Genomic DNA, 22,722 nt, shown 5'->3' on the forward strand with positions numbered 1-22,722 from the left:
TATTAGCTACATATACCGAACATTTATTCTTAAAAAATATGATATACCATAATCAAGTTGTGTTTATATTGGGAATGCAAGGATAAAGTAACATTAAGAAATCTAAAAGTGCAATTCATCACATTAGCAAATGGAGAAAAAACATTTTCTCAGTGTCTATAAAAAAAATCTGATAAAATTTAATCACCATAATGTTACACACACAAACACACAGCAAACTACGAAAAGAAGGAAACTTTATCAGGTAAAGGAAATATATAAAATTATAGCACACATTTTTAATTATGTAAATTAGATATATCCCTTTAAAATCAGAGACTGATCAGTAAAATGTTTTTCGCTAGTGTAGTAAGGTACAGAAAAAGTAGTAAAAGGTATATGATTGGAAAGGAAAATATAACACTTGGTGAGATTTACAGATACATTATATTCAAAAGTCAATTGCAGTTTCAAATATGAGCAAGAGCAGAAAACTTATTTCAAAAAAAGAAAACAGCAGACAGTGGAAAACTATTCAGTGCTAAAAAGAAATGAACCCTCAAGCCATGAAAGGACATGGTGGAACCTTACATACATATTACTAAGTGAAAGAAGCCTGTATGAAAAGGCTTCTGTATGTTTCCAATGGAGTGACATCCTGGAAAAGGCAAAACTATAGACAGAGTAAAAAGATCAGTGGTTGCCAGAGGTTGGGGATCAGGGCAGGGAAGGAAGGATGATGGATAGGTAGAACACAGAGGCTTTTTAGGGCAGTGAAAATACTCTGTATGATACAGTAACGAGAGATACATGACATTATACACTTGTTCAAAACCACAGAATGTACACCACCAAGAGTGAACCCCAAGGTAAGCTATGAGCACTGGGTGACTATGACGTGTCATCGTAGGTTCATCAGTTGTAACAAATGTTCCACTCTGGTGAAGGATGTTGATAAAGGGGGAGCTTGAGCACGTGTGGGGCAAGGGGCATGTGGGAAATATTTGTACCTTCCTCTCAATTTTGTGGTGAACGTAAAAATGGGTGCCCTAAAAAAAATAAAGTCTTTAAAAAATGGGAGAAAACAGTGACATGTTACCCAGGAATAAATCCAACAAAAGATGAGCAACAACTTTATGGAGAATTTTTTTTTAACTTTATGAGAATCAGTAAAAAAAAAAAAATCGATTTAAACGGAGGATACATGGTTACAAGTAATACCTTAGGAGGTAAAATCTCTCAATCTATGAATTCATTGCGATCCCAATGAAAATTCTGACAGAGCTTTTTTTTCTTTTTTTTTAAAGTAGAGGGAAGGATTTTTAATTAATTAATTAATTAATTTTTGGCTGTGTTGGGTCTTCGTTTCGTGCGAGGGCTTTCTCTAGTTGTGGCAAGCGGGGGCCACTCTTCATCGCGGTGCGCGGGCCTCTCACTATCGCGGCCTCTCTTGTTGCGGAGCACAGGCTCCAGGCGCGCAGGCTCAGCAATTGTGGCTCACGGGCCCAGCCACTCCGCGGCATGTGGGATCTTCCCAGACCAGGGCTCGAACCTGTGTCCCCTGCATTGGCAGGCAGATTCTCAACCACTGCGCCACCAGGGAAGCCCCTCTGACAGAGCTTTTAATAGGTTTTATAAGCTTATTCTAAAATGTTATGTGGAAGAGCAAAGAATGACATATAGTCAAAACATTTCTACCAAATACCAAGACTTGTTATAAAGCCATAGAAGCTGAGACTGTGCAATGTTAATTGAGGATAACCAAATTGATAACACAGCATAAGAGAGAACCCTGAACACTCCGTTATATGAAAACAACTTATAATAGAGCTGGCATGACACAGCAGTTAAGATATTGGGCAATTTGTTATAAATAAGGCCCTGTGATATTCGGTTATTTACATGGAAGAAAATTAAAGTGGATCCCTACACAACATCATGAGCAAAAAGCAACAGTAGGTAAAGACTTAAATTCAAAAGGACAAAACTCTAAAAGCTTTCAAAGAAAATATAGGAGAATACCTTTAAGACCATAGATAGGGAAGGATTTTTAAACAGGGCACACCAAGCACTGAATATATTGAAGCTTCATATATTTTGTATCAGAGGCATCATAAAGGTGAAAAGCCACAACTAGGAGAAATATATTTGCCATTCATGTAACTGTCAAGTATCTATCTCTCTCTATATAAGTATATAGGAAGCATAGATATATCAAGTATATATGAGTATTTATAAAGACTACCTATAAATCAATAAGAAAAAGGAAAAAAAATTTAAAAGGGCAAAAGACACATATGTGCAATTCACAGGGAAGAAAGCATGAATTGTAAATATCAAGTGAAAATTGTTCAGCTTCATTAAAATTCAGGGAAAGGTAAATTTAGATGAAATACTATATTGCATCCACTAAATTGTCAAATATTAAAAGCTCTAACAACATCAAGTAGTATCCATGATGCAAAACAAGGGAAATACTTGTAGCCTGCTAGTAGAAGATTGAATTGATACAAACAGACCACTTTGGAAAACAATTCTGCAAAACTGTTTACAACAATCTTATAAAGTTGAGCATAAAATCTAGCAATTCCATTTCTGGATATGTACACCTTGATTTTAGGGCCTAAAGAAATTCTTGCATATATATTCACCAGGAGATAAACACAAAAATACTCATGGTAACAGTATTTGTAACAATAAAAACGTTAAAGTATTCCTAATAAGTGAATCGTGGGCTATTTATACAATCATGTATTAAGTAGCACTGGAAATTAACAATAGCTTCATGCAACAATGGGGATGAACCTTTCCCCAATGGGGAAAAACATAATATGTAGCCATAAAACCAATCCCAGGAGACTACATGAGTAGTTTTACCTAGGTCAAAAGCACATAAAGCTAAGTAATATATGTTCAGAGGTACATACATATATGATTTTAAAAACCGTAAAAACAGGAGAATAATCAACACAATTATGGATTGCAGCTATGGGGAGGTGGGGATGAGATTTAGGGAAGAAAAATAGCTTATGGTGTTGGTAATGTTCTAGTTCTGAGGTTGGGTAGTATCTTCATTGTTGTTCACTTCATTCAATTAATACACATACATACCTGATATATATAATTGTATATATTATTGTAATAATATTGTATATATTATTTCACATGTATCATAAAAATTTCCATAATTAAAATGTCTGTTCAGTAGAATACTTTCTAATGGGTAGACCATTTAATTGTGGGGTGGGCATTCAGATAGAGATGTTTAGTCAGCTGATAGTTGAAAATACATATTCATTATGCTGGAGAGAGGTCTAGGCCAGATTTTCCGGTTGGGGAGTTATCACTACAAATATCCTTACATATCTGTGGACAAATTTTTTATTTAAAGAGGTGTACATTCAAGAATTCCATGAATGAGAATGAATAAGACAGAACGGATGATGTATATTGATGAAAAGTTAATGAAATCAGAGAACTTCATCATTTAAAGAACAAGGAACATTTTCCTAAGGGACCATCAAAAGTCCTGGAACAGGTGTGTGCATCTTAAGAGATGGTGGTGGATGCGTCTGGCGCAAGAGTGTTCCTGAAACCAGAAGCTTCGGAAAGGAGAGAGGCCTGCGGCTAGAGTGGATGGTTTCAAGATCCCTTTGTGCTCCAAGATGAACGTTCAGGGAAAATAAAATGTACGTCTTCAGGGATGGCATCCTGCCTGTCAAGAGTAGGAACAGGGGGCTTCCCATATGCGCAGTGGTTGAGAATCTGCCTGCCAATGCAGGGGACACGGGTTCGAGCCCTGGTCTGGGAGGATCCCACATGCCGCGAAGCAACTGGGTCCGTGAGCCACAACTACTGAGCCTGCGCGTCTGGAGCCTGTGCTCCGCAGCAAGAGAGGCCGTGATAGTGAGAGGCCCGCGCACCGCGATGAAGAGTGGCCCCCGCTTGCCGCAACTAGAGAAAGCCCTGGCTCAGAAACGAAGACCCAACACAGCCATAAATTAAAAAAAAAAAAAAGAAAGAAAGAAATAGTGGTTCAGAGACCAACATGTTAAAAAAAAAAAAAAAAGAGTAGGAACAGAATTGAGGCTTTTAAAAACATAGCTGTCCTACTCTGGGAATATTGCCAATATTTTGAAATAACTGTAAATGGAAAGTAACCTTTAAAAATTAAAAATTTCTAAATTAAAAAAATAGCTGTTCTCATTTCAGGACTTTCCCTAGTTGAGGAACTGACAGAATGAAGGTTTAGAAACACACAGAAAAATCTTCATCAGAAGGGCATTCCGGCAATTCTCAATCTGCTTTATCCCTACCTCCCACTCCCCCTTGACAAAGGGGAGAAAATTCCATTAACTGGCCCATGTATGGTTTAATATCATTAGCAAAGGAAGAGGAAACATTGCAAATGGGTTTATGTTTCATTCGTTTCCTGAGGCTCCTGGCTAGGAACTCAGCTTGTCCTAGGTGTTCCTTAGTTGTTGAAATCATTCTTGCTTTCTAGGCTGAGATATTTGGAACATTTTGCAGGAAGAAGAAAAGCAGTTGTTTAGTCATCTTCCAAGGGGATGTGTTTGTTGTAAGTGCTCTGGAGACTCTTTCCAGCCACCACCAGGGAACAATTATTGTTACTGTTGTTTTGAACCTTGCACCTCAGTGACTGGCGGTGCTGGCGTAAGTGGTATGTGGCCAATATCAAGGGGAAATGGATTTAGAAATTAACTAAACCGGCACTTCCAAAACACGTTGTTTTCATGACTATGGAGGGTCATCTGATTCGGAGGGAAAGCAGCTTCCTGTTCCAGGGAAAGACTGTCTATGATCTAGTCGCAAGAAATGATGGAAACAGGAAGTTTTCCTGTTGCTCTTTCCATCAGAGGTTAGTCCCAAAGTGGAGGCGACATGGTGATCAAGCAGAGGCCAGGAGGAAACAATGGAATCTATGGATTGACAGTACAGAATCAGGAACGGACCTCGAGTTTGCAAATTTGCAGCAAACTGGAGAAGCATTAGACAAGGGAGAGAAGGGACGTGATGAATGTTTGAACACATCCAATCCCTAAGCAATCTTCTACTCAGCTGAAACAAGGGGGAAAGACGATACTGTGAAAATTAACCCAGCATTCCCATTTTTAGAAAGAAGACAGCTGAGTCCTGAGAAATACAGCTCAGCTCCCATTCATGGGAATAATAGTTATGATGTATTAATGCCAGTCGTTATTCTGAGTATTTTTTTATTTTGGCAGTGCCGGGTGGCATGTGGGATCTTAGCTCCCTGACCAGGGATTGAATCCATGCCCCCTGCAGTAGAAGTGTGGAGTCTTAACCACTGGACCGCCAGGGAAGTCCCTATTCTGAGTATTTTACATGCACTGTTTCACATATTTGTCACACAGACAACTCTGGTAAAGACCACCATCATGCCCATTTTACAGATGAAAAGAAAAAAAATGAAACATGAAGAGGTTAAGTTACCCAGTGTCACACAGCTAGTTCATGGTAGAGCCAGGATTTCTTTAAATCCAGGCAGCGTGAGCCCAGAGTCTACTTCTTAACCGCTATGCCTGTAGTATCATTTGCACATCAAGCCGTAACCAAGGATGTATGAGGAGAAAACAGAGGAAAGTATTTTAAAGCTGAAAGTCTCTGACTCTGTGCATCCATGTGTGTCTGTTTTAATCTGTTTCTGGTCCCCAGCTTCCTTTCCCCAAGTTCTAATATTCCATATTAATTCTTATAATTACCAACTGTGCATGACAACCCCGCCTGGTTATTACCGTAATTTGAGTTTGTGGAGAAGGCAGTTATGATTATCAAGTAGTTGGCAAAAGTAACCCACAATCTGGGAGGTTTTTTCAGATGAAGTTGCTGAGAAGAAAATAACTACATGGTTGGGAGAAAAGAAAAGACTAGAAAAGACAAGATGAGCTGGGAAATATCAGAGGTTGTTTTGTGTTGTTTTGTTTCCACAAACAAAATATTATTTGGAATATTGATATGAGAAAGATGAACATCAGAAAATTAGAAGATTGGTGCTTTCGGTATTGGAATGAGTGCAATATTGCCCTTGTTTCTGAGTAATATGATGAAAGAAAGACTCCTGGGACAGGAGCCCAGGGATCTGGATTCGAGAAAGAACTTTGCCATTTGTGAGCTGTTATCTTTGATAAATTACTTATTCATGCATTCAGCAAGTGACTGTTGGACGACAGTTATGTGCCTGCATTGTTCTAAATGCTGCAGGTGCTGTGCTAAAAAAAAATAACAGACCTAGCCAGGCACTCCCCTCATGGAAGTTATAATGTAGGGTAGGAGTCAGCAAACATTTTCTGTAAAGGGAAAGATAGTAAATATGTTAGGTTTTGCAGGCTATACAGTCTCTATAGCAACTACTCAATAGGTAGGTATAGTGCAAAAGTGACCAAAGACAATATAGAAACAAACAGACGTGGCCGTGTTCCAATAACGTTTTATTTACAAAAATTGATGGTAGAGCAAATTTGCCCAGCCGGCTATAGTTACCCAACCCCTGGTCTAGAGGAAGAAACAAACATGAACCAAAGAATTATGCATATGGTAACATGCAAAGGCCCTGTGGCACAGAAGACACATATAGGTTAGTGGGATTGACAGTAGGCCAATGGGGCTCTTGCTAAGTGCGTGAGGGGAGTACCATGTGAGTGAGGCTGGAAAGGGAAGGAGAAACAGACTAGCAGGTCCTTTAGGATACTTAGGATTCTCATCTTTACATATTAATGATTGGCAGTCATTGGATTATTTTAAGCAGGATGGAGATATGATCAGATTTGAGTTTCAAAAGATCACTCACTGCAGTGTGTAAAATGCATCGGATGAAATTTTCTCATCTGAAACATAAGGATGGAGATACGTGCCGTGTGTATCGGACAGTTCATAATGATAAACAAGTTACACACATTGCATAGAAGTGTTTTACAAAATATAAATTGTATAGAAAACTACATAGTAATGTTTTACAAGAAGCAACACAGTCAGAAGTTCATATACGTAGTTTTGAGTTCTCTCTATGAACAATGGCAGCCTGAACGCATGAAGGAGATCATTTTGTTTATGTTAACAGGTTTCCTTCACCAGGGAAACTACTCCTTAGGGTGCTCACGAAAGAAGAGGAGCTTCTCTCACTCTCATTCCGTCTCTCTGCCCTTCCTTCTCCGAAGCACATCTGGGTGCTGCCTGGAGCCCAGGTCTGGCTCCAAACCTATACATATTTGCCAAGTATAGAAGCTTCTCAAGAATGAGATGGATCCTGGGGCATCCTCCCCAGAGAAACAGGATAAAGAGAATTTAGTGGGTAAGTTCCTTTTTTCCTGCCTTAAGTTTGTTTTATGTATATTAAGCAAAGTGAGAGTTGTATCGTTATAGAGAGCAAGCAAGCACGAGGTGGATTAATACATTATTGAGATTGGCTTCAATTTCATTTAGAGCCCAGGATTTTGGATTCATTGCTTATCGTGGTTTTATTTGCTTCTTGAAGAGCAGTCTATGACATGCCCTTTTTCTTAAGTGTTAGATAGAATTTGTGTTTACCTTTGTATTCATATTTTTTGCGTTAACCAGCAAAGACATGTTGAACAAGCTAAAATTTATCCAGTTTCAAATATCATCTGATGGTGCTATGATTAAATAGAAAAGCTGGTTTGAGGTACACCATGTTTGATACATGGAGAGAAGTTGAAGAAAAGAAAACTTAGCCTGTAATTACCAACTGCCTCCGTGAATGTTAATGGCTCTTCTGTATTGTAAAGCATTTTGCTCACGTTATATTTTTAAACGTTACAATAATTCTGAGGTAGATTTTTTTATAACCTCATTTTATGGTGGAGAAAATTGAGTCTTGGAGAGTTTAAAAACTTGTTGAAAGTCCAGAAGGTGATGATGATGGTGGTGGTGGTGGTGTATGTGTGTGTGTCCTAACCCGTGCTCTGTACTTTATGTTGCTAAAGAAGTCATAGCGCAGGTTAGAAATAGAGAGCGCATTTGGCATTATTAGCTTGTAAAAGAAAGTATACATTTAAAGGTATCTACCTGGATTGAAAAAGAAACCTTTCTCGTGAAGTTGGCCTAGCAACATGGATATATTGGAGACAGTGAACATCATTTGGAAGGTACAAGTGGGGGGTCTCTTCAAGGGTACCCTTGATTATCTTTTTAAACAAGAAGTTTCATGAGACTTTTTAGTTTCCGTTTAACAGGTTGAGACATCAACTGGATAAATGGCACGATTGAAGCTGTATCACCAGCGAAATATTTTAAAGTGCTCATGGGTTTACTTGGTTTTGGTTTTTGACTATAATGAAAATCCCGCACTATCACAGAACAAACCAAAATGGGGCTTATTATGTTACAACTTCTGATTTCATATGCTTTAGGCAGTTTATGAGATGCAAATCAGTCTTTCTCTGAGATTTGTGGGATAAGTTTGCCCTTGCCCTCCTCCATCTTGGACACATTAACAAGACAACATCATTTGGTCCTTCAAGCTGTACAGAAATTTCGGTACCTACTGAAGTTAGGCTCCTACTGGCCCACGGAGACTGGGAGCTAGGGTTGCTATCTACCTGATGATTACCTTTCAAGAGGACGGCTCCCAGGTCCTTGAGAAAGATAGTCCCAGATCGTAAAACTAGCAAGAGGCTTTTAAAAAGACTTACATCTCAAAGGGGCAGAGAAAGGATTTACAAAGGTAAGTGTGCTAAAGGAAATGCTCAAGGAAAATGGAAATCTCTTTAATGGCAAGGCAAGCTGAAGGAAACGTTAAGACCTCTAGGAAAACCCTAGTCAGTGGCCTGGCTGATTAGAAGGCCTCCTGATGTGGCTAATAATTCCTTTACATGTAATTTATTTAACTCTCACAACTAGTTATTATTGGGTTAACAGAAGGAAAATAAGACCTCAGCAGGTTGAGTGACTCATGAGATGTCATCTAGCTTTCAAATGGCGGTGTCTCAATTAGAACGCAGGGTCCCCCGACCCAGGACCTGCACTTTCCATCCCTGTGAGGCATTGTCGCCTGTCTGTCCCTAGGCTGGCTGTGCTAAAGCTCTTCCCTCCTCTCTGTCCTCTTCTTTCTGAGAATGCAGAACAAGCAGTGAGTTTCCCATCTTCAATGCTAGCCTGCCCGTAGGTATCCTCTGGTCTCCGTGTGAATCATTTATTGAGGTATGAGATACATACAATAAAGTGCACAAGTCTTAAGTGCTTGGCTTGACAGACTGAATACACAACAGACAAAGGCTGGACCATATCTAAAAATAGAATTCTGACCACCAACCTGCAGCAACCAGCCCAGAAAACCAACCTTTTATCTACAATAATCAGCCCAGGAAGCCAGCCTGCTTGATGTCAGATTCTCAGGAAACCACATTGTTATCAGAAGCTACATAATCACTTCTGTAACATTCAGCCCCAAATGGCCGGGACTTGATTAACAACTGACAGCTCCCCTGCTTTTTGTCCCCGATTCCAACTTAGGTCCAACAAAAGAAAACCAAGCGGGTACCCCTACGCCAATCACGTAGGATGCTCTGCTTCTATTTTGTCCGTCTACAGCTTCTCTAGGCCAACAGCCTCCAATCAGGGCACACCTGAAGCCTTCCCCCTTTTTCCACCATAAAGCTTCCCCACTCCTCTGCCTGCCTTTGAGTCTCTGCCAAAACACAAGTGATAGAGGCTGACTCTTTTGTGAGAGCCGGAATAAATACCCTTTGCTTTTCTAGCTGGCTGGTCTTTGTTTATTGCCACAGGCTCAATATGTGTAAGTCTATGCAGTCACCACCCAGATCAAGATATGGAACATTTCCAGCACCCTACAAAGCTTCCTTATCTCTTCCCAGATAATACCCAACTGACAAAACTCCACCCACTACCTAGAGACAGTACTACTCTGACTTCAGACATAATAGATTAATTTTGCCTCTTCTTGAACGAAATGATACAATACGAGATCATACGGTATGTACTCTTATACGTGGAATCAAAAAGTGTGTACTCTTGTGTCTGGCTTATTTTGCCCAATATGTTGTCTATGAGATTCATCCATATTTTGAATACTGTATAGCAGTAACCTTGCCTTTTTTCTTCCTGAGTAATCTTTTCTATGAACATACCACAACTTTATTTATTCATTCTACTGTTGTTGGGTTTGGATGGTTCTTCATTTCTTGGATTTTACGAACAAAATTGCAATAAACATTCCTGAATATGTTTTTCACTGTTATCAGCACTCATTTCTCTGAGATATTACTTAGAAGTTGAATACTGAGTCATAAAGTAAGTGTGTGTTTGGCTTTAATAGATACTTCCAAATAGTTTTTCAAGATAATTGTATCAATTCGCAAACATGAGAATTCCCATTGCTCCACACCCTTGCTAAAATGTGGCATCGTCAGTCTTTAGCATTTGCCATTCCGGAAGCTGTGTATTTTTATCTCATTGTGGTTTTCATTTTCATTTCCCTGATGTGTAATGTACATCATTCAGTTTTGGTATTTTAAACACTGCCCTGTTACCTAAATGGTTATTTCTGCTTCGAGAGGAAATGACTATTTACAGTAACACAGATCTGTGGGCATGGATTGCATGTAGAATTGATCTAATATTTAAATACTGTTGATCAAGCCAAAGTTGGGAAATAAGCCACCAAGTCACCTAGTCTGTTTTATTTCCTAAAATTCATTTCCACTTCTAAAGCTATCTAAGTGGAGTTAGTGATCTAGAATATTCTTCCTTATTTCCTAGCCTCACACGAGCTACAGATCTTGCCTTGAGTGTTTATCCCTAGTCCTAGAGGGCATTTAAGTCTCCTCTGGTGCTATGGGCTGCATCTAAGCTCCAGGAACAAAGCCCCAGAGGCGTGCCTCGACAAATGAAGCTTAGTTTTGCCTCACTGCCTAAGACTGTGGAACTTGTGGGTACCACTTTACCTAAAGAGAGATTGAGATGATGGTGACAACACTGACCAGGAAGTTTTCTGGCTGCAAAATGCAGGGTTGGCCTCAGTTATCTTTAAAGTCCTTCCAACTGAAGTCCCAGAGTCCTTCTCCCCAGTGCCAGCAGCGCTGGGCCTCAGGTTCTGTGCATTATGGCTCACCTTTCATTTTGCAGATTGAGGGAAAGATGTTCCAGCTCTTGTTGGAAAGTTCCCCATCTTATTCTCTTTTGTATCTGCAGCTCTAGCACAGTGTGCCTGGCATATAAACTGGTAAAATATCTGTTCAGTGGATGAATGAGAAACCGGTGGGCAATTTTCCAGGGGTGACAAAGTCCATTTCTCTACCAGGAAGTAATATGATGATGGCTTTATGGTATGGTGACAATTACCCATAGAAAACACCCATCCATGGATGTGGATAAAGCAGGAGATGATCAGATGAGCTCAGGGCTTCATGGCTAACAGAGAGGGTGTGTGGCCCATTTTCTTCCCATCGTCCCCTCCAGGGAATGGCTCAGGGAAGTCTCTGGAAGAATCCTTGTGTAGGTTGAGGTAAAGGGAGATTTCTGAAGAGCCTTTGTCATACGATCCCAGTATTTCCTTTGAATTGGAATTGGAATCCTCAAATCCAATTCTCAGCGCAGCACCCACAGTTTTAACTGCAGGCGAGGTGGGGCGGGGCAAGGCTGGCTGAAAGATCTGCTCTGCAGGAAGCTGCAGAAGCAGCGTTTTGTGCTCGCTGCTCACAAGGCAGAGCTGCTGAGCCCTGCGGGGAAGCCGACAGTCCCACTTTCACCGGCAGCTAACGACACCCCCAGGCTCCACCCATCCTCCCAGCAGCAGCGGCCTGGCTAATTCTAATGCTCAGGTGTAAATCTTGGAAGATTAATCGTGTCCTCATCTCTGGTCTCTCTCTGCACATTTAGTACTTAACAGAGCCTCGCTCACAGGTAATGATGCTATAGGGCTGGGTGGGACTGCAGAGGAGCTCCCGGAGGTCAGGGCAGTTTTCTCTGCGACAGCACTTGCTTTTGCAGCTTGGTGTTAAGGCTGTAGCTAGTCTGGACATGTCTAGGGCTTGCTCAGGGCATAAAGCATAGCTGATGTCCTTGTTGGAGTCCCAGCTGCCTGTGTGTGCAGCAGTGCTAATGTCACAGCCCCCAGCACCCCAAAGTTCCTGAACACCAAATGCGGCCGTGTCAGCAGGGAGGGAACACACCAGAGGGCTCAAGAACTGTGCTGCCTTCCCAATGCTTTCCTCAAGATGCAGAGTGTCTGGGAGAGGCGTGTACAAGCACAGCTATTGCAGCCTTGTTTGTAAAGGCAAAATTGCAAGTAACCATAATATCCACCAATAGGAGAATGGCTGAATAAACTGAGTCACAAATTTAGGATAGGAGGCAACAATGAAGAAGAATGAGGTGGATCCAGTTGTATTGACATGGAAATATCTCCCAAACACATTCAGTTAAAAAAAGTAGAAACTTACAGTGTGATGTCTTTTCTCACAAAATCTACAAATCGAAACCAAGTGTTTTCTAATTGTAGATACATGTATGTAAATACATAGGAATGGGTCTATAAGGACATACACCAAGTTGATAACTATGGAAACATTCTAGATAAAAGTGGACTGAGGAGAGGATGATTGGGGGGATTTTAATTTTATCTGTATTTCTTGGATTTTTTTTTTTTAACAGTGAGAATGTATATACAAGCTGTGTTATTACTAATAATTTTAAAAAGCGCTAATAAATAAAATACAACAAAGATCCCATGAGAAGGCACAAAATGTCTTTTCATCCTGCATAATAATAGTCTGATCACCTCAATGTGGTCCAAAGTTATGGAAGGTGATATTTTGGGAATTTAAACTTTGGTGTATGCAGGCAAGTCCTTATTGTCATTGAGTATATCTTTATGTATATTTAAAGCCTGTAAAAGGACATTTGCACTCAAAACGTTTTAATATGAAATATGTATCTAAAACTTAGATACTTTTCATCTGTCAGAATATCACAACTGAGAAGACTGAAAATATCTAGTGAGGACAGGGCATGTGGGAATAGGCACAGAGTACAAACTCTTTGAAGGGCACTTACCATCTAACAAAATTGTAAATACTGATCCCTTTGACCTAACACTTCCACTGCCAGGAATTCATCCTACACAAGTGCACAAAAACACACATTAAAAAGGGCTCATCACAGCATTATCTGTAAGAGCAAAACCCTAGAACCCTTGTAAATATTCATAAATTTCTGTTCGCCAATGAACCCGTTGCAGTAAAATGGATAAGTGAGGCTGAATTTGAGGTGGTATCAATGAGGCTTAGTGACTTCTGTAGTTGGATAGGGAAGAGGCAATGGTGACCCTGTGTCTCTAACCTGGACAACCATGCGGATGGTTAAGTACGGATGGTTAAGACATTAACTGAGATAGACGCATAATAGCATAAGGTGTTCGTGGATCATCTGAGTAGAGCTATCTAGCAAATGTGATTAGTTCTAGTGCTTGTGTGGAGAATGTGAAATCAATTGGAGGAAGTGTACGGGTGAGGATGGGGCTGGTTGTCAAGGAGAAGAGAACCAAGAAGCAGCAAGGATTGAAAATAAGGTGAAATAGTGAATATAAAGAATTCTAAAGTATCTATCAATCTGTAAAATGGGAATAAGTGTAGTAATATACATTTACTAAGGTAGATATTAATGTTTGGTCTAGGTGCCTTATATAAATAATCTCATTTAATCCTCATCGGATCCTTCAAGGTAGGTAGTGTCTATCCCCATCCTACAGATGAAGAAATGGAGGCTCAGAAAGATCGAGTGGCTTTCCTGAGGCCACCACACTGGTAAGTTAAAGACGCTCATAGAAACTCAAACGTAAGCACTCTGGAAAATGTTTTTCCTTGTGTTCTATTGACTTGTTTGGGGATAAGAGTACCTACCTATCCGCCCCAAAGGTTGCCTTGACTTCCCCTGGAGAATTCTGGGGGCCCAGAAATCTGTCTTTTAAAATGACACCCTGATGATCCTGAGGTGGGTAGTTTTATGTGTTTTGAGAATAATAAACCATGGCAGCCCTATGTAAATGTAATGGTAATTACTGTTATTGATTGCTCTGAGACTTTTCTTGGAAGGGACAGGTCAGTTTTCATCTAAAAACCTGAAGGAATATTTTCCGTGTGTGTGTGTGTGTGTGTGCGCGTGTGTGTGGTGTTTACTGCAATCACGCCTGTGTGTGGATTCAGGTTGCTTCCTCAGCCCCATCCTGGCTTAGCCAGCCTTCTGGATGGTTTCCTCATCCACGCAGCTGAATCGCTTTCCTAAGAACCATGTCAGTTACAGAATTGCCTCCTCATTTCCTAGGCATCAAGAGTAAAGGGCTTGGTGTATGTGGCTGGATCCTGTTTTCATTTTCTTTCCTGTTGATGATCATTACTTTCCCTATCTCCATATGGATGTGCTTGAAGGTAATACCCTGGGGAATAAACTGGGCTCTCTCTATGAGCTGATGAATCATTAAGACTAAATGCTCTCCCTTAATCTCTTAGATCATTAAGGAGTATGAACGTGCTGTTGTATTGCGACTGGGACGCATCCAAGGTGACAAAGCCAAAGGGCCAGGTATGACACTGCGGCTGCTCGTGACAAGGATCACGGGCACCTATTACTGCTACTACTGCTACCAAAAATTTTCTCTGGCAACATTTATTGAAAAAAAATAAAATCACAGGAAGCTGGAGCCCTTGCCTTTCTGTACAATTGAAGGATCTTGTCCTCTTACTTGAGTTAACAGGAGTGATCACTAGACCATTAGCTGGAGAGATTTGGAATCTGGATCAGCGTTCTAACACTCCCTCTGAGAGTTTCAGTGAATGTGAACAAAGAGTGGCTCTGGTTACATTGGCTGGGTGTCCCTCATTACCAGGGCCACTAAGAGAATGAAAGAAGAATGAAGGGAGGGAGTAAATGGCCAAGGTAGACAATTAAGTTACTCAGGGAGAGGATTCCGGGAGCTGGTTTTTGATTCTCACTCTTTGAAAGAGCCAATGGAAAAGTCAAATGTAATGTCCTCTCTTGACAAGTAGATTAAGAGCAACATAGGGCTGGAAGCCATTTGACAATTCCTTTCGTCAAATGTGGTCTTTATTTCCATCCTTTCTCTACAGCCTCAGAATAAAAAATGTCCCAAACTGTTCATATCATAAAAGGATGGGATTTTCTTTTGTGGGAGCAAGGAGTATCGGTACTAAAAGTCCTCAGGAGTAAGACACTGATTTACTACTCATAACTTCTCTTGTGTATATTTTGTTGAACCCTATGAAATTGCTAATGTTTGGTTTCGACCCACCAAAATGGCAATTTCATACGATAGGTTCTAATTTTCTTGACAGGGGAGGCTCTCCAAACAGCATCTTGGAAGGCACATGGAAGAGAATGGTTATTTGCTATACTTCTCTAATAACATTTGATTTCTGTCCCCTAATGTGATGTATTTAAGTAAAATCATTCTCCCTCCAACTGCGCTGTAGGATCTCTGGGGGGAAGGAACTTCCTTATTCACTCTGTGCGCTTTGCACTTGGCCATGTACTACGGTAGGCACTCAGGTATCTGTTACATTTTTAAACATATGAGAAACTTCCAAAGGGGAAGCTTGTTATGGAGACTTGGCCATTTCAAGTAGTATTGATATAATCCTACTTGTCTAATAAGGAACCTAAGAGAAAGAGGGCAAAAATTGCTTATTATGGATATTTTTATGAGTTTGTCCAAATAGAGGTGTTAGAATTATCCAAGTGAGAAGTACCAGAACAAAGTTAACCCCTTCCTGGTCATGTTTCACCTGGTGAAGCCAAGATTATAAATTAGAATAAAATTGGATTTGAGAGAGGTCAAATAGCTATAACTTGCAGGACTCTAGAGAAAAGTCTCTTTTCAATGAATTTTCCCAGAAGAGTTCACCACTAAATCTCCCAGGATAACTAATCTCGTCATACATGTATCTGGGGCTAAGGAGTTACCTCAGAATGTCATAAGAGCCGGAGGGAAACAGGCCAAATTGCTAATGGAAAACATCTCCACTTCTGTAAATTATTCTTTAATAATAAAAGTATTCATAACAAGAACTGCTACTTTTGAGCACTGAATACATGCCTGGCACTATGTTTAGTATTTTATTTCATTATCATGTTGACACATGCTTAATCTTCACCACCATCTTATAGATATTAGGTGACTGAAGCTCAGGAAAATTAGATAAATGTTCGCAGGTCACAAGCTAGTAAGTGGTAGGGCTGGAACTTAACTCTCTCTAGTTCTAAGGGCCATGATCTTAACTGGTGACTTAGCACCAAAAAAAAAAAAAAGGTAAATTAGGAAGTAATCCTTACCCCAGAAAGGTTTAGACACCAAAAGAAAGAAAGCACCTTAGCAGTGTTTTCTGTTGATGCTACCAGTACTTTTCATGATACTCAGTGTAGAAACTTGCTTCTTCTTTGAAAATAAAAACAATAGCACAGAATCCTTCTGGTAAATGAAAATGGATTGGTGTCCCCATCTTGCTGACATGCCTTGTGGTTCTAATCTCTATAACTCTTGCTGTAGAGAAACTTCCCCAGAGCAATGTTAAGGAGTCATAGAATCCTCAAATGAGTTTCCTTAGCCCTATCCCTACCTCAATCCAAATCTTCACAAGAGATAAGTAAAAGTATTTACAACTGAGGAATGCCATTGTATATAAACTAGAACACAGCTACAGAGAAACTACAAATTTTGTAATACATTGGTTTTGGGGACACTGAAATCCTGGGAAGATTTCAATTCTAACATTCCTTCAGTACTAATGAAGATAAAAGAGAATGTTGACAGTCACTGATATTCAAGGTCTAAAGTCTATCGATTGAATCTTTTATACAGATACCTTTAACATAAAGAAACCAATTTCCAAAATATCCTTTTAAATAAATGTCACACTCAACACTTGGATAGAAGTAAATTGAATGTTTTACAAAAGAAAATCTAAAAATTAATTGTCAAGGATCTTCAGCTTTTTACCAAAAGATTTTAATTTCTAAGGAATCACTTTTCTTTAGTCATTGACTCATAGCAAGAAATAATTTCCCCAAAGTTATAGGTGTACATATGGAAGATCATCTGAGAAGCATTTATAGTCCCATGCAAATAATGTACTGTATAGCTAGCAGAAAATTTGTTGCAGTTATTTTCAGTCGGGTGAAATTTTAAACCATATTTTCTTTTGCATAGGTTTGATCCTGGTCCTGCCTTGCATAGACGTGTTTGTCAAAGTTGATCTCCGGACCGTTACGTGCAACATCCCTCCACAGGAGGTAATGCTGATTAAAGCTACGTTTCTAGAAATAAAACCAATATCTTCCCTGTTACAGGGACAATTGAGACTGTATCATATGTTTGCAAACTATAAAGGGAAAGATGAACTGAATTCTTAGAGATCTGCTTGGGGAGTCCTAGGTGGCTCCTGAGACTACTGGACTTTGTTTCGCCAAATGAGAATGAAGCCAAGGGCAAGGGCTGAATTGCTAGAAGACCTGCAATGACTGGGTGGGAGAAAGTCTGAGAGAAGAGAGAGAAAGGATACAGATGGCAGAGAAACTGGGATGGAGAATGACAAGCCGATCCTTGGAAGAGTCTGATAAATCATTGTACGAGGGGGCTGAAATTGATTTGGTGACTGGTTATGACTTTATCCTTTCCATCACCGTCTCCGGAAATGTTTTAGTAATATCGATATCACTCACCTCTGCATTAAATTTTGTTAACTTTTTATTTTATATTGGAGCATAGTTGACTAACAATGTTGTGTTACTTTCAGGTGTATAGCAAAGTGATTCAGTTATACGTATACATATATCTATTCTTTTTCAAATTCTTTTCCCATTTAGGTTGTTACAGAATATTGAGCAGAGTTCCCTGTGCTATACAGTAGGTCCTTGTTGGTTATCCATTTTAAATATAGCCGTGTGTACTGCACTAAATTTTTTGAGTGTTTGGATGCAACAAAGTGGGGTGTGCATTGGGAAAGAGCAGACACTGTACAGGGCTCACCTATAACTGGATTTCAAATAGTTCTTTTCAATTCTTAAAGTACAGCAACTAAATGACCAGACCCAGTAACTGGGTGATAAGGAAGAGAAACAGAATTGCCAATAATCATGCCAATTTGTGATAAACAAAATGATCCAGGAAGAGAAAAGAAAATGTGTGGGAGGGCAAAGGGGATGAGAAGTGAGAAAATCAACATTTATGAGGAAATGTTAATTTTCCTCTCTCTGGTCCAGAAAACTCAATCGAGACTCAACAATGATGTCTTCATGCCATTGGCGGGAACTGCAGAGTCCTTACTTTGGAATTCAGCCCTAATCATAAGAGAGCTTAGGATGTTTAGGGACTATCATGGGCCTTTTCTGGCTCCATAGTAAACAGTTCTAGATGGGAGAAGGGAGTTCTAGGTCCTGCTATCGTGGTACCCACAGAAAGCTCATTTGCTCCAAAGTACCTTGTCATGTTAATTCAGAACAATTAATGCAGAGCCTCTATAAATTGATTTTTCTTTATCTGAATACAGAACACGGTCTCTTGTGCCATCTATGTTTTCTAAGAAGCACTGCTATTCATCAAGCCTGATGAAACTAAGAACCAAAGAGATTTCAGGTATCAGGGAAACAGGTGTTCTATCTCTATTTAGATGGTAGAATTCCAACAGGGTTCTACTATTACATTTTAAAATGGAAATACCTATTTCACTTCTGACTTCTCTAAGATGAAGTTACAGGGATAGGTACAGATCACACCCGTGTAGGAATTTTGCTATCAACAAGGATGATAGTATATTCAAGCCAGGACAGATTTTTGGTGATGCTGGCATGAGTTGTCATTGAAGCTCTCCTCCTGTGGAGAGGGCTCTGGGACTGGCTGACCCTTTGTTGATCAATCATTGTGAAAGTCATAAGCATGTGATCTTCTGTGTTCTTGATCTCCAGATCCTCACCAGAGACTCTGTGACCACTCAAGTGGATGGAGTGGTCTATTACAGAATCTATAGTGCCGTCTCGGCAGTGGCTAACGTCAACGATGTCCACCAAGCCACATTTCTGCTGGCTCAGACCACTCTGAGAAATGTCTTAGGGACACAGACCTTGTCCCAAATCTTAGCTGGCCGGGAAGAGATTGCCCATAGCATCCAGGTAAAGACATCAAGGACCAATAGCCTACCTCTTTCATTCACTCATTTTAATTAACAGTGATGATCAAATATCAGCAGTCCAAAGCAACCCTCCCCATGTGTATACACACACACACACATACACACATATACACAACTGCTCTAAACAGATGGGCTTCAGTTTGGGATTTCACTTTTTTTTTTTTTTATAATCATGAGGTCCAGATTTAAAAATCTGAGTGGGAGCGGGGAGCTGTTGGAGTGTGTGTGGAATTCAAAATTATGAATTACCATTGTACACTTTAGCCTTTTTTGAAGAGCTTAGAGATCAGAGTTATTTTTAGTTTAGATTACTCCAGAGGAAGGGCTGCCATTTGTCAGGCAGCCCGTATATTCTTGCATTTCAGGGGAATGTGAATGTTAGAAGGAGGTTTGGTCGAGACAGCACAGGACTGCTATCCCTGGGAAATCCGACTTCATGTACTAATACCAATAATGACATTGTTGATAGTAATCATAGTAATAGTAATCATAATTATAATATTGATGAGGATGTAACAGGTATCCATCTCACCTCTCGTACACCCTAGATTACAGACAATCACATTTCTGTGTTTTCCTGAATCAATTACATTTTGCTTCTGAGCCTGCCTTCTGTAAATTAAGAGGGAAATTCAACTTTGGTCCTTCTTGGCCTCTCCTCCAGTCCCTAAGGTAGTGCAAAGTCCCCGAGGTTTTATAAGATAATATCAGTTCTGCATGATAACTCTCCACGTCATTCTAAGAGCCACACAAGTTCAATGACTCAGTTGTTTGCTCATCACAGTCAGGTCACTGGCTTCTTGTGAGGTCTCCCCATCTCCCACCTCTCTGCAGGGATCACGGAAAAGCTAGGGCTCACTTGTTACTTGGTATCACGTAGATCTCTGCCCTTTCCCCTTTGAGGGAACTACCCATCTGGTCTCACTATTTCTCAAGGCATTCTTTCTCATCCCTTCCCCTCCAGGATAACCAGCAAGATATCTTCAGTGATCTTAAGCTTTAACAAAAGATGAGGATGTCTTTGATTTTAGGCTTCTTCTGCTCTAAAAAATATATGCCTTGTTACCTGTTTAAAACTGAGCCACGGGTCAGAGGTTAAACAGAGCAAGACAAATAATATCTCAAAAAGTACCCAGTGATAATATGTACTGAGTTATTGCTGGGCACGGATAGATATTTTAACATGTATTATCTCCAAAACTCATGACAATCCTGAAAGAAAACCTTTTATAGTACGAAAACTGAGAATCAGAAAGGTTAAGTAAAGGGCCCAAGGATTCACAGCTGCAAATGGCAGAACCAGGACAAAATCCATTGCTGCCTGTTTGGTGTCAGTGACAAGAAAATGTGGGGTATTTGCTCAAATCTAGATGGGTAGTACATACTTCATTAGGAATGGTTTGGGGTGGACCTGCTGAGAGACCACCTATTAAAAGACCTATCAAGTTTTGTTTCTGAATCCTTCCCAGGATTCACTTCAATGCCAGGAAGTGGGCGATAAGAACTCCTATCCCTTTTCCAAACTGTCTCACTCCAAACGCTGTAAATACAGAAGGAGAAAAAGAAGAGGACTTCTCTTGCATATATAACATGTATCAGAAACTTCGATTGCACACCTGTCTTCTGATCAACCACCTTTCTTTTGACTTGGAAACAGACTTTACTTGATGATGCCACCAAGCTGTGGGGGATCCAGGTGGCCCAAGTGGAAATCAAAGACGTCCGGATTCCCGGGCAGTTGCAGAGGTCCATGGCTGCTGAGGCCGAGGCCACCCGGGAAGCCAGGGCCAGGGTAAGGGCGACTGCATCTGTACTGGAGGGCAAACTTCCCAGCCTTGGAGCCAACAAGGATGGGGCTTGAAAGGAAGCTCAGGTCCCCTCAAGGATTTCAATAAGAAGAGGGTTTCTTTTTCACAGTTTTTACTGAGAATTTCCCCTTGAGTTAAAAGCTCGTAGGCAGCTTAATGCACCTTGAGGCAGCTTGGTATTAGGTCTTGGGTCAAGGGTGATCGGCAACATACTCAGTGACTCAGCCAGGTGGGTCCCCACGCTGGCCACACAGCAGAGCCTCCTAGAGAGAAATGAGCAAAGCAAACACCAATTCCCAGGCCTCACCTCAGACTCGGTGAAGCAGAGTCTCTGGTGGGCCCAGGAACCTGCATTGTTATAAAGCTGATGATTCTGATGCAGCAACTTGGTGCCTGTCTTTGGAGTATCTTCCTCCTAGTGTGTTAAGTGAACTGAATTAAAAGGAGGGGGATTACTACAATCCAGGTTAGAATTACAAAATGTGAGTGCAGCTTGGTCTCGAGTGTTCTTGAATCTGTTGGATCCATAGCCCTCATATCTGTGCGGATGGGTTTCCTGAAGTATCAGAAGCCAATTAAGATTAGAATGCTCCAAGTAGCCCCTTTGGAATCTTACTTGGGACTCGAGGGAGGTTTCCCTCTACTTTATCTCTGGATTCTCTGCTAAGCTCCAGCAGCCTCTAAGCAGTTGATGTGGGAGTTGTTTTTGCACGTGGGCAGTGAGTGCCCACAGAGGCGCAGCTGCGTTCCGGCCATTCTCGGGCAGTCTGAGAACCAGAGGAGGAGCAGGGCACTTAGGAGAGCTCCAGCGAGGGTTTGCAGACTGGCACTTGCTGCCGCTTGCAATCAAGAGCAGGGAGAACTCGAAACAATCCTTACATTGTAAGAATGAGACAAAATTGGCAACAGAAAGAAATTTTAAAAAAACATCTATGATCAGTAAAAAGGAGAGAAAAAAAGCCAGTTGGAGGCCTTGAATTTCTGACTTCTCTGAAAACGAAAGCAGGCGATGGAGAGGCTCCAGGGTGATTCAAGAGCATCACTCGGGTAGATGGACCTGTATTTGTTCGGGTGCTTTTATTTTGTTTGAGAATGAAATCTAGGGACTCCTAATTTGTAAGCTATCTCCCTGCTTCCTGCAACCTCCTCAAATTTCTCTAATCACGTTGGGATGTGACGCTCTAATCCTTGCCAAAGAAGCAAGCAGATGAAACATGGGTGGTCAAGTAGGGGCTGGGAGAGAAGTATCCGTGCAGACCCAGGAAAAGAAAGCACTAGTGACAGCTATAAACTTGTACGTCTAAAGGCTTTTATTTCTGTCGATTTAGGTCCTTGCAGCAGAAGGAGAAATGAATGCTTCTGAAGCCCTGAAGTCAGCCTCCAAGGTGCTGGCTGAGTCCCCCATCGCCCTCCAGCTGCGTTACCTGCAGACCTTAACCACCGTGGCCACAGAGAAGAATTCCACCATTGTGTTTCCTCTGCCCATGAACGTACTAGAGGGCGTGGGCGGCATCAGCTACAGTAACCACAAGACGGTCCCTAACAGAACCTGAGATCCCCCTGCTGCAGCCATTGCTTAGGGAGGCACACCTGTTCCTGTGGAGACCAGCAGTGAGAAGCGTTGAGAATTTCAACACTATTTAAGCAGAGTAACTCTACAGCTGGAACAGCATTAGCAGGGAGATGCTATAGAGGCTATAAAAAAAGAAAAAGAAAAAGAA

At 40.8% G+C, this 22,722-nt stretch overlaps 1 protein-coding gene across 2 annotated transcripts; it reads left to right on the forward strand.

The window, feature by feature from the left end:
- The first annotated feature begins 7,257 nt into the window (after nucleotides 1–7,257).
- Nucleotides 7,258–22,722, forward strand: STOML3 (stomatin like 3). 2 transcript variants are annotated; one of them, XM_057533101.1, is made up of 7 exons: nucleotides 7,258–7,309; nucleotides 14,317–14,420; nucleotides 14,502–14,574; nucleotides 17,216–17,298; nucleotides 18,970–19,173; nucleotides 20,851–20,985; nucleotides 22,330–22,722. In XM_057533101.1, exons 1-7 carry the CDS (start codon nucleotides 7,258–7,260, stop codon nucleotides 22,552–22,554), a joined length of 876 nt encoding a protein of 291 aa, XP_057389084.1. In that variant the 3' UTR covers nucleotides 22,555–22,722. The 2 variants fall into 2 exon arrangements, with proteins under 2 accessions (XP_057389084.1, XP_057389083.1); XM_057533100.1 differs by lacking the exon at nucleotides 7,258–7,309 and adding an exon at nucleotides 11,785–11,898.

This window comes from Balaenoptera acutorostrata, chromosome 18 (assembly GCF_949987535.1).
Source record: "Balaenoptera acutorostrata chromosome 18, mBalAcu1.1, whole genome shotgun sequence".
Classification (NCBI taxonomy): Eukaryota; Metazoa; Chordata; class Mammalia; order Artiodactyla; family Balaenopteridae; genus Balaenoptera; species Balaenoptera acutorostrata.